Source organism: Elaeis guineensis, chromosome 5, assembly GCF_000442705.2.
Source record: "Elaeis guineensis isolate ETL-2024a chromosome 5, EG11, whole genome shotgun sequence".
NCBI classification, from domain to species: Eukaryota; Viridiplantae; Streptophyta; class Magnoliopsida; order Arecales; family Arecaceae; genus Elaeis; species Elaeis guineensis.
In genome coordinates this window covers 14,169,981-14,183,241 of record NC_025997.2, presented here as the reverse complement: position 1 = coordinate 14,183,241, position 13,261 = coordinate 14,169,981, and the positions used below count along the sequence as shown (strand labels likewise).

At 35.0% G+C, this 13,261-nt stretch overlaps 1 protein-coding gene and 1 long non-coding RNA gene across 2 annotated transcripts; one reads left to right on the top strand and one right to left on the bottom strand.

Moving 5' to 3' along the window:
• The first annotated feature begins 64 nt into the window (after window positions 1-64).
• LOC140857773 (uncharacterized) lies at window positions 65-603 on the top strand. Its single transcript, XR_012141224.1, has 2 exons — window positions 65-200; window positions 277-603. It is a non-coding gene; the product is annotated as an uncharacterized lncRNA (long non-coding RNA).
• Window positions 604-3,689: 3,086 nt separating this feature from the next.
• On the bottom strand, window positions 3,690-4,472 carry LOC140858088 (ubiquitin-ribosomal protein eS31 fusion protein). The gene has a single exon (XM_073257588.1). It carries the CDS (start codon window positions 4,358-4,360, stop codon window positions 3,890-3,892), a length of 471 nt encoding a protein of 156 aa, XP_073113689.1. The 5' UTR covers window positions 4,361-4,472; the 3' UTR covers window positions 3,690-3,889.
• Window positions 4,473-13,261: the final 8,789 nt, after the last annotated feature.

Below are 13,261 nucleotides of genomic sequence, written 5' to 3'. Positions count from 1 at the left end.
CAAAACTAGGACCAAATTTTCTGTATGAGAGAGGATGGAGGTGGCAGCAGCTTGCGTCATATTTTTTCCACACATCTTAAATGTTTTCTAACTCTTGCGCTAGATCCACTACCTTACGATGTTGGACATAATTTAGATTTATGTTTCTCCAGGTGGCCTTACCCTTTTCTTGAGCTAGCAACTCCTTGGGCTCCTCTGTGGTAATTATCAGCTTTCCAATCCGTTATCTGTTGTTCATTTGTTTTTTATACTGACGGATGGACAATAAATTTGCAGGTATTTCTGTATGGCGTTGATTCATATTCCATGTTATGCCCTGTATTGGTTGATTGTAAAAGCAAAAAATACATTCTTGCCAAAGGTTTTTCCTGATGCGTTTGTAAGGTCATCCTAATATCAAGCATTATACATTATGTCGGAAGATCGCATCATATCGGAGGACTGCTTCTTTGTATCACAGTATACAGATTTTTTGCACAGACGTGGAAGTGATTCTTGTACTTCTGCTTGTTTCTATACCTTTGGGTAGATATCACGAACACTTACGTTATAAGTACTGTAAGATCCAAAGCAGTAAGGCGCCTAGCTTCCTCTTTGTTTTGATATTATAAAGCAGCAAAGATGCAGCCATTGAGTTTGAACAAGTTAGGATGACAATAAATGGAGTGGATCATTTGAGCAAACGGTAAGTATTCGTGTAGATATGATGGAAACTTCCATGGCGCAGACATGTTTCCAGCATCCGTGAAGGATGAGATTGTTCGAGTAAATTACCCAATAAGCAGATTGATGGGGATTGCCATCGAAATGCTTCAAACTGGATTCTCTAATTTATTATAAAAGTTATATATATTATACTTTTTGAAAATAGGCTACCAATGGATTGCCATTGGCAGGTGAGCATTCTAATTCAATAATTTGGTCACATATGTTAACCCAGTGATGGTTAGCTGCTAAACAACATCATGCACGCTTGATGGTGCATTTTTTTTTCTTTATTATTTTAATTCTGAACCTGGAGAAAGATTGTATGTCATTTGCACCAGAGCAAACACAGTAGGATTGAAGCTTTTTTGGGATAATGGGGAAACCAAATCCATGGAAAACCAAATCCATTAGCTATGCTTAGCATGGAGACCATGGTCCAGGAGGTCTAACAATACCTTTTCAAGGTCGAGTTTAACCTGAATCGGTTAATGCCCAACTTGACAACCAAGCCACGTACGTCCGATTGTTGGAAATCATAACCTACATCCATGGGAAGCATTCCACATCTGCTAATTGATAACACGGTTAAACAAAAACAAACGGGCACATCCACCATTTTCAGGTGAGATAATAAGTCAATTCCTTGCCGAGCGGATCTATGGAAGTTTGACACCTATCAGGAAGCCTCGCTATTGACCTGCAGCATGAAGTAAACATGCATGCTTGCTGCATGGTGACGCTAGCCATCCGCTGCTGATGCTTAGCCTACAACCCTAGGGCCTAAGACTTGAAGTATATATTTGGAGGGCTACAATATAACATCTCCCAACAATTTACACTATTACACTCCTAGAACTCAGTCAACTATAAGCTCTTTTAGTTAGGAAAGATGTTTTTTGTTTTTTGCCCCCTAAAAGGAACATTCGCTTCAGAGGACAAAGAAGTTTCAGGGGCAATCAGAAGAATGTCGCATTGTATTGGGATCCAAAATGATTATGATTCGAAATGTCTTATACCCTAAGCTAAAAGATATGACTAATATCTGCACCAATATTTTAACAGAAGGAACCAGAGGCACATGCTATGACATATGCCAAAATCAATAGAAAATCAATGACGCATGGGAGAAAGATTTTTTTTTTTTTTTTTTTAATTTAAAGTTAGGCCTCAACTAGATCATCTGCTCAAGTAGATGATGAACGAAAAGATTTAGATTGAGGAAATCAACAAAATGTTACATTACTTGTAAAAACACATGCGAGATGACTTGGTACGAAGGTGAATTTGGAAGAATATAATAATTTAATTAAGCATGTAAGCAGAAAAAATTAGAACATGTGAACTTGCAGATGTATGAGTTGGCAATTCAAGTCAGTATCCAACATGAAGAAATATTCCTTGACTCATATCAGTAATGATTTATTGCAAAGTTTAACAGTGTTTGCATATAAAATCAACAGGTTATAAAAGAAGGCTTCTAAGTTTGAACTGCATAAACAAGCAATTGACATAAATAATAGAAGATAAAAATACATTTGTTACAACCAACTGAAACTTTACCCCAAAAAGTAAAAATAAAACAACCAACTGAAAAAATTTGCCAAGCAAAACCAGAGTTTGTTGTCTTTTATATACATCTTATTGAGAGAGATGGACTAAAACATAAGTAGCCAAATCATAGCAAGATGGAATACAAGTGCTTCTGATTAATGTTTAGTTGATGCTAGACACAAAGACTAAGAGGAACTTTTAAACTTTTAATGGTCAGATAGCCAATGCAATGCACTTGAGATGTTGCAGACCTCAGTGAAAAAATTTAAAAGAAAACAACCTTTGATGCCAAAAAATCTTACAAATTTCCCTCAGTCTTTTATGATGACCAAAGATTACTCGGTCGTGAAGCCAAATAGATAATAAACACACAGAATTATGATTAGATAAATAAGAAACCCAAGGCAATAGCAAATGTCAAATTCAAAAAGACAACTGAGATCAGATATGTATATTGGAAATGATATGTTATTAAGATATTACTGGTACTCATACCAGAGAAGTGGATATGGATTATTGGCGTGTGCCCGCGTGCGTGCCCACACACCAATATTTGATCCCTGTCAAAAAGGTTTCCAGCTCTTCCACACACAGGAGGAGGAGGGGGAGGGGGTTGTGGTTTTGCAGAGTAAACTTAACATCAGAAAAAAGCCCACGAAAAATGTCCATCCACTACAAGGATGCATTCTCATGATCCATGGCCCCCGATATGTACATAAAAGAAAATAGCAAAGTGACCAGATCAACGTATCACTACAAAAAGAACAGCATGTAAGCATGGAACAAAAGCAAGGAGTCATCAACCATGAAAACCCTGTTTGAAATGTATCAGCATCCACCAAGATAAAAAGACTATGAAACCAGGAAGCTATTTAACATCTAACTTCTGAACTCAAAGGATAGACCATCAAAGGGATAAGAATATTAAGGTAAATCAGAACGCATATAAAATTTGATCGCAGTGTATTAGGTGGAGCATAGCTGGTTCATCTATAATTGGTAGAGTGTTAAATAGGATGAAAATGAACTACGTCCAATTATCGAACCAATAACACTCAATCAAAAAGCAGGAAACAGGAATATGTGACTAAATTTAAACGATATTTTGAGAAAAACTTGGACAATTTGTAGCACAATAATGACTGGCGGAGATTTATCCATCAGCTTTTCCCCATCTACAATGTCTTAAGACCAAATAATCAAAATCGATCAACTTCAGCATAAATAACAGTATAATAATAACCTGACAGACATCACATTGTCAGAATGACATCAAGATCACCCAGCAAAACAAACAGATTAACAGAACAAAAAAACACACAACCATCCAACATTCTCTCCTTAAAATAATTTAAAAAAGCGCAATAAAGGAATCTAACCATCAAGCATCAACAAACTAGAACAATCCAAACAACCAGCATCCACAACGATTAACAATCAAACAAGCAATTCTCGCAATAATAAGATCCCAATTTCAAATGTACCATAATTAATCCATCACATAAAAGCATTAATCAAAAATTAGGTCACAAATATTATTTTGTCTTCCAGGCTTAAGACTTGAAACTAAGCAACCACTAAAGCAAAGCTCTATATATCGATCTCCAATCGGCTCTTCCTGTCCAATCCCTTACTCACCTCCGGCCTTCTGGTAGACGTAGGTGAGGCCGCACTTGCCGCAGTAGTGGCGATCGAAGTGGTTGGCCATGAAGGTCCCGGCGCCACACTCGGCGTTAGGGCACTCCTTCCTGAGTCTGGTCACCTTTCCGGAGTCGTCCACCTTGTAAAATTGCAGCACGGCAAGCTTGACCTTCTTCTTCTTGTGCTTGATTTTCTTGGGCTTCGTGTACGTCTTCTTCTTTCTCTTCTTGGCTCCACCGCGGAGGCGGAGGACTAGATGGAGGGTGGACTCCTTCTGGATGTTATAGTCGGCGAGGGTGCGGCCGTCTTCGAGCTGTTTTCCGGCGAAGATGAGGCGCTGCTGGTCCGGGGGGATGCCCTCTTTGTCCTGGATCTTGGCCTTGACGTTGTCGATCGTGTCCGAGGACTCGACCTCGAGGGTGATGGTCTTGCCCGTCAGAGTCTTCACGAAGATCTGCATCTTGCCGGCGGTGGAGCACGGCGTCTCTCAGGTGGTGGAGGACGGCCGCCGCTAGGTTTAGGGTTTGCGTTTGAGAAAATGGGATCGGGGAGTGCTAGGGTTTTGGGATGGCTCCCGCAAGAGGAATTTATATGGTTGAGACTGAGTTGTGGTGTCTTGCGGTGGAGAAGTACGTAAGGAGGATGACTGATCCTGCCCGTTCGATTTTCATCGGTGGGCGGACGTTGGCAATCCGTGTGTTAAGAGACATCGCTCGCGGTACACCAGACCGAATCCTGATGTAACCTCGATCTCAGATTGGAAATAAAATCGTATCCATCTTCATTGGAGCACATATTTGATTCAGGTTTCAACATGATTCATGAGGGTTAAAAATAATTTCAGATTAAGCTTGAATTGAGGCTGACTAAACTCGACTCAATTAGACTTGAAATTAGTATAATATACCTTACTTACATATTGTATGCTTTAATTTAACAATGGAGCCTTAAATCTTGCACCATATAACCAATAATGTTCGAGCTCGAATTAAGCTACAAGCGTGCTTGAATCAAGCTTGATTGAAGCTTTATTTGAGTATCAACTAAATTTGAATAGTCCCGGCTGCAACCTTGAATTAATTTTGACTTAATAAATTTTTATGAGCTGCTTGAAATAGATTTTTCGACTCGATTTGAAAATAAGTTCAAAGATGAAACAATAAAGAAGCGAAGCTTATTCTTTTAATTTCTAAGCTTGTAATTACAAACCAAAACTAGATTTAGTTTGGGTCTACTAAGTGAAGTCCCTAACCCTTTTTAGAATATTCTCATGGTCCTTCTGTGGGTCCGGGATACCATGCTTTGTGGACGGGTGCAGCCCTTCAACTCCTTTGAGTTAGTTGATCATCTAGCATCATGCAAGTTCCTTCCTCTGACTGTTCTTACCTCCAATAAGCATTATTTAGTCATCTCATTTGCCAGCAAATCTTGACGATGGAGATGCAATCTTTTAGATATAAAGAAGCCAAATTTCTTTGAGAACAAGGTGTCAAATTTCTTTTAAGAAGTTATTTTTGAGATTCCTTTTATAAGAATCGTGCACTTCAAAATTCCACAATGTTGTCAAATTTTCTTTGGAAAGATTTTTTTTTTTTTTTAATTAATCTCAATCTTAGGAATTATGCAGTTTAGAATTTCCCTAATCAGATCAGCACCATTATCTTATTCTCAGTATTAACTTCGACGGGAAATATTCGTATTCCAGGAATAAATTATATAGGGATCCAATAGGGTTAGACAAATCTAATGATCATTCGTAAAAAAGCCCTTGTACTTGTGGCCCTTGACCAAATTTCAATATTTTTCATGTCAAAAAGTGATTCTATAATTCAACAATTTTCTTTCAATTTTAAGATAATTTATCATATTAGGAGTGTAAGTGAAGTTAACCAAAATTTATTCAATTAGATTTGAAGTCGATCATCTTGTCAACAAGAACTCTATTCATGATTTCATGTACAATATAGTAAACAAAAACCATTGTAATTGCCTCAATACGTATAACAATATAAATGGGGTTCTACTGGATTGGTGAATCCAAGCGGAGCCCAGTTCTAAGTGGTCCTAGAAAATCTCAACCTGGCCCGGTCCATCAGAATAAAGGAACTGCCCAAGCCCATCCAAAATCGGGCTGGGTAGGTGATCTCAAGCAGGCCGGGTCAGGTTTTCCAAAGACTGCCACATCCCTTAGACATAGACAAATTGTTTGTACATTGCCCACGATGTAGAAAATCCGATGTGGAGTGTACTGCCTCGGTTGGGTTACGCAGTTATTATTTTTTAATATATATTTAATATTCATTTAATATCTACAATTTTATTTTTTTTGTTTGAAATTTTGAATGAAAAAAATACCACTTTTCTTCTGAAAAAATTATGACATCGTGTGCCGAGATTATGATATCTTGTATTGAAATCATGATTTTCTGTACAGAATATCATAATTTTTTCACAAGATGTCATAAAAAGGGAAGGACATTTTCATCATTGAGAAATTTTCATAATTTTTTCAATAATAAAAATATTTTTTTCTCTTTATAACATCCTGTGAAAAAATTATAATATTCTATGCAGGAAGTCATAATTTTAATATAGGATGTCATAATGTAAGCATAGGATGTCATAATTTTTTCATAAGAGAAAGAGTATTTTCGTCATTCAAAATTTCAACCTAAAAAGAAGAATCACGGACATTAAATATACGTTAGAAAATAGTAGCTACGTGGCCAATTGGATGAGATAGTGCACTCCACGTTGGATTTTCTATACCACGGGAGGTGTACAAAGAATTTCGCATTAGATATAATGTAGAACTGTAGGGCATTGTTAGGCCCAGTTGTTAGCTGAGATTGGACTCACAACTATCAATTAGACCCATAAATTTTTTAGGTGGTTAAAGCATAAAGAATTGCTCGATATATAAGTGAGTCAATGAGGCACGATCACTATAATAGTTTTGGGCTCTTCAATTGTGAACAGAGAAAAGATAACGACCATAATAATAGTTTATTTAGTGTTATGATATTGATAGCATTGTATAGCACAAGTAATAATTGTTTCTTTACCTTGTGCTTTTCTTGATATAAAATAATAATTTTCATAATTCATATATTTTCATAAAATTTCCTTTCAAGAACATCCGTACCACATAAAAATATATTTTTCTACTCATCAGTGAACAATAATTTTAAAATTACAGTTTTCTTTTTTTATTGTTTATTATTTTCCGTTACGATACTATTATAACAATAATAAAAATACATTGTAGGGACAATAATGGTTATATAATCATCATAATGATCAATAGTAATTTTGGCTAAAAAAAAAGTTAATCATAGAAAGCTGATGATATATGATGCTTATGCATCTTTATGTTTTCTATGTCACCAGGATGCAAATTTGCTTCCATGATTCATCTTGCTACGTTTTCTTGATGTCATTGACCGTATGTGACCCATTGCACCAAGTTGTTTGCATTAGATCGTATTGGATGGAGAAGTTGTTTTCTTATCATTAGAAAAAGACTGCAGGCTATGCATTCTTATCATTTTAATAGTCACTTTATACAAATGTTTTATCATTTTAATATTCTCTTGTGGCAGCTATTAATATTATTGTAAGGTTACATTGCGACTCAAAAGTCTTTGACCTAAGTACGGATTTATCCCCTCGTCCTCATTTGCCAACCCTAATCTAACCACTGAAGGGAAGTGGTCAAGCTGGTTAACTGATGATCCTCAGATTCTAGTGTGCTCGGTAAAGCTTACACCATCCATCTCCATTTGTCAGTCGCCTATAAATACCCAGATTCTAGAAGCTCATATCCATCGGCTGCTCTTGTTCATCCCTGTCTTTTGATGAATTAAATGGTCCTGGCTTCCAGCTATTCCACCGGAGACAAGAAGTTGACAGCTTAGCTTAGAACTTAGAAGGGGACTATCTCTTGATGAAATGGTCATTCCCTTGGGAGTTTGCTCACTCGGTGTGGATCATTGAGGTTCTCACTGAAAACCAGGGCGAGATCAGGGGGATATGTACATTTTGTTTGCCAGGAAGGATGGTTTGGAAGAATAATGGATGGAGAAAGAAAGGTGGCTGGATTTTTCATTCTGTTGAAATATTTATAAAAAAAATTTTAAAAAAAAGAGAAAGGATTTTATTATCTTTATTCCAATCATGGATGGTATATATAATAGTATATATACCTCAGATAGTATCATCTCATACATAATCATGTTAATAAAGAAAAATGGTATACAACCATGCTATCAAAGAAAATATCATGAAAATATGTTTAATAAAAAAAAATATTATGGATTGTCATGTGATCATCTAAAGTCATGCTGACACATTTAATAAATAATTTATAGTTACATAAACACTTAGTTTAATTTAATAAATAATTTTATAAATTAATTATATATGAATTTATTTATATATTAAATAAATAAATAAATTATAATTTAATTTAAATAGTTAATTAATTTTATACAAATAGTTAACTAAAAATAGTGAATATAAATGAAAAAAGAAGATAATTTTAATTATTTACTCATAATTAGAGAAATTATATGTTGAAGTTAAAATAATTAGTAATAAAATTTAGCAATATAGGATAAATAGTATAGATAAAATTAAAATATATAAATAAAATAAATAAAAAATAAAGAAGTGTCAAGGTTTTGCAAAAAGTTAATAATGGGTAGTTTTATCAGTTTAACAACACACCCCCAGTACTATATCCATCATTCTTTGTATTTTGTTCAATTTGGAAGGGTGCAAAATGATGGATTCAGATGAATGGATAATTCTTTCTTTTCATCTATCATCTCTAAATATTTTGAATCAAATAATGGATGACCCCGACTCAAGTCAACCAATTTCGATTTCAACTCAACAAAAGTTTATCGACCGAACATACAACTTCGATTATTTTTCGACTGACTGAATAAATCACGCCGACTCATTGTTGGTAGACTGACCAACATTCGGCTACTACCGATCAACAACAGATAGCTTGAATAACCTCCGATCCAAGACCATCGACACATCAGAACTACTAACCAATGGTTCGCTCGGACCTTCTACCGATATATCAATACTACCGACGTATAGTCGGCCAATCTGTTCCACATACTATAACTGCTATGAATGGTTATCGACTATGTGTCATAGCAATTAATGAAAATTAACAACCCACTAACTCCACAATTATGGTCCGATAATTTAGCGCCATAAAAAGTTGGACCACGTGCTCGATGATTACATCAGAATCATTTATAAAAAGAGGATAAGTGAACAGCATCGGTAAGACACATTTAAATCAGAACTCTGCTACTCTCGATATTCAAAAATTTTTTGTTCACCATTTTCCTCTCTGACTTAAGTATCGGAAGATTTCTGCTAGACACAATTCCGATATGTGAGGACGTTGTTTTACAGGTACTCGTCACCGACGACAGACGACAGAAAGTTAGCCGCAACAAAAATCATCTGCCTTTCTAATTTTATCTATTTTTCCTCTCATGATCCTAATCAAATACAAGGAGAGGGCTATGAATAAGTTTTAGCTCCTTCCATGACCTTGTGTTCTCATCTGGCCATGTATAGTTGCATTATTTTGTTTTGATGGATTTGTCTATTATGGAGGTCCTAAGCGAAAATTACACCACAGTTGTTGGTTTATAAATTAGATGAATGGATAATTCTTTCTTTTCATCTATCATCTCTAAATATTTTGAATCAAATAATGGATGACCCCTGACTTAAGTCAACCAATCTCAATTTCAACTCAACAAAAGTTTATCGATCGAACATACAACTCCGACTATTTTTCGACTAACTGAATAAATCACGCCGACTCATTGTTGGTAGACTGACCAACATTCGGCTACTATCGATCAACAGCAGATAGCTTGAATAACCTCCGATCCAAGACCATCGACACATCAGAACTACTAGCCAATGGTTCACTCGGACCTTCTACCGATATATCAACACTACCGACGTATAGTCGGCCAATTTATTCCACATACTATAACAGCTATGAACGGTTATCGACTACGTGTCACGGCAATTAATGAAAATTAACAACCCACAACTCCACAATTATGGTCCGATAATTTAGCGCCATAAAAAGTTGGACCACGTGCTCGACGATTACATCAGAATCATTTATAAAAAGAGGGTAAGTGAACAGCATCGGTAATACATATTTAAATCAGAACTCTGCTACTCTCGATATTCAAAAATCTTCTGTTCATCATTTTTCTTTCTGACTTAAGTATCGGAGGGTTCCCGCTAGACATAATTTCGATATGTGAGGACGTTGTTTTACAGGTGCTCGTCACCGACGACAGATGACAGAAAGTTGGCCGCAACAAAAATCATCTGCCTCTCTAATTTTATCTATTTTTCTCTCATGATCCTGATCAAATACAAGGAGAGGGCTGTGAATAAGTTTTAGCTCCTTCCATGACCTTGTGTTCTCATCTGGCCATGTATAGTTGCATTATTTTGTTTTGATGGATTTGTCTATTATGGAGGTCCTAAGCGTAAATTACACCACAGATGTTGGTTTATAAATTATACCATGTCTCTCTGTCCTTTTCCGTTTCATGTAAGTTGGTCTAAGCATGCGAGGATATTTGTTTAATTTGTTTTGCAGTCCTCTTTTCCTTGACTAGTTGTATTAAGTTTTCCTTCGTAACTAATGATTTTACGACATAGGAAAATTTCCACATAATAATGTAGGCAGGTCGATGACTCGTTCGCTATTACGGTATCACAATGTTGATGACTCGTTCGAGAAGTTTAAAAACTGTGGCCAGCCGCTGACTTTTCCGCCTTCCTTCACTTGTAAAGCACGCAATTTACACATAAAAAAGCACGCAATTTACAGAAAACAATATAATAAGCGGCTCGGCAATGTCATTTCCACTTTAATTGTTTATTGTTTTAAGGGAGAAATTTATGCACGTGATAAGATTTAGTTTTTTTTTAATGATAAAAAAGAAATGCCCTGCAGTCCTGAGCCGGTTCTGATCGAAAGTAAGGGGAGCTAACAGTGGGTACAAGGTAATCTAAGTTTTGAGGCTGATGGTTGGAATGCTAAAGTTTGTGGAGCAAAAATCATATGAGACAGGCATTAGAAAAAAATTATAGGATGGATTTTATAATTTATCATATTTCCCTTAATATTTGTAAGAATCTATGCGGATGTATTTTTAGTTCTATACTGACTATTCATTCAAAAAATTTTGAATACTTATGCAACGTCAAAGACCTCAAATAATACTTTTTGATCAGTTCTTTTAGGTAAGATCTTGAATTGTTACAATACTAATTTAAATAAAAAATTTAAAAGTCAAAGATATCTCCTACTAATGGAGTCATTAGTTTTATAATTAAAAATAAAAAAAGTCAAAGATATCTCCTACTAATGGAGTCATTAGTTTTATAATTAAAAATAAAAAAATGATATTTTTTCTTCCATATTTTCATAATATACTTTATTGGTACATACTACCTTAATAATGGATCCAATATTTATTTTTGAAAAGATAAGTAGTGTGCTTCAATGCCACTCTTCTCTTTGTTCGAGAATCTCTATGGTATTGCTCGTAAGTCTAATTATTCGATTGTCTCATAATGATCTTGAAGGTCTTTGGCTTGGCGTATCAAGCTCAATGGACCTTTTTTTTTTCTTCAAAGAAGACAATTGGAGTTGCTTCAAGCTAGTTTGGCCATCATCAGATGTGCCTTTATGGAAACTCTTGAAATCTGGTATTTACACTGTTAAATCCTACTATAAATTGTTCAATAATGAAGGACTTGTTTGTCCTTACCACAAAACTATCTGAAAAGCAACTATTCTGAAAAAGGTGAATGTGTTTTTGTGATTGGATCTTCACAACAAACTACGTACTAGTAAGGTTCTTCAAAGAAAAGATTGGTCAATTAGTTTTGGTTGTGTTTTTTATGGGCATCACTTAAATCCATCTTTCATTTTTTGAGCAAATGTCCATTTGCACATAGTATTTGGACTGCTCTAGAAATTCAACTAAAAATATATAGATGGCTGTTCATTTTGCATTGCCTCTAGACTAATAGAGAAGAGCTAAATTCCCGACCTTAGAAAGAAAGGTGATGGATCAATTGATGACTGCCTTGTGTTGAAACATCTGGAAGAGAGGAATAATAGAATTTTTTTAAAGAAAAGCAGCTCTGTCTATTCTGTTTTGTAAAGAATTTTGCATACATTTGTTAGTTGGGAGCTTGTTTTCAAGAGGAAATTGGTCGATACTCGTGCTCTTTTTTGTATTAAATTCTATTCTCTGATGTGTTCTTTCTCTAATTGATAATTAGGCGATATGAAGATGTCTTTTATAAGCTCAAAGCATATGCTGAAAGTGATCATTGAAGTGGCTTTCTATTGTACGAATTTTTTTTATAATAGGCATTTTAACTAGACTAATGTTGGAATGTGGCTAACTCTGTAACTAAGAATTGGGTACCCTATCTCTTTACTATATCTCTTTATCTCTGTTCTTTAGCTCTCTCTTTCACATTGTACATTCTGGTAACCCTTTGTTCAGATAAAAGTTGGGTGATAGTTCTCCACTGCTTCCCTATTTATTAAAAAAAAAAGATATATATAAAGTAAATTAATCATCAAATAAGTCAATACGTATATCCAAATAAATCGATATATAGATTCTGAAATATAAAGTTCACCAATATACAACAGCTAGTTAATACATGTTTAGTAAATTAGTCATCCAGCAATCTAATACATATCTCCAAGTAAATTGATACATAGTTTTCGAAAAATTATGTTGATCATTACATAAATATTATATAATATAGTGATATACACTCATCGACTTTTTGATATATATTATAAACTTCTTTGATACATATTTAGTAGTGATCCAATATACATCTCTAGATAAATTGATATATACTGTAATTTTTTTTTTTATATCATAGATAGCTGTATTATCTTAAATAGTTATCATATCATTCATCTCAAAATGAATAATTGTCATTTGTTACGGAAATTCAAGCAATTATATTTGGTGCCATACGTGGGCAACAACCATTTGACTCCAAGATGAATGATGTGGCCACTATCTAAAGTGGCACAAAAATTGCAATGCAAAAGGTACGCCATAAAAGGATCTTAGGTTCATAGTGAGCAATGGATTGAGACTTTGGATCCTCTGTGGACGTATTTAATTTTTGCATTGTAAAGGATTCTACCATCTTCTATATCACCAGTACGTCATCTATCTCAGAGACTCACTGTAGAAATTCAAGCTATTGCGCTTGATATTATATAGGATGTGTAATCTATATG

What these genes read in the sequence shown, in the direction of transcription:
- LOC140858088 (XM_073257588.1), bottom strand. Translation starts at nt 4,360, where the DNA reads ATGCAGATCTTCGTGAAGACTCTGACGGGCAAGACCATCACCCTCGAG.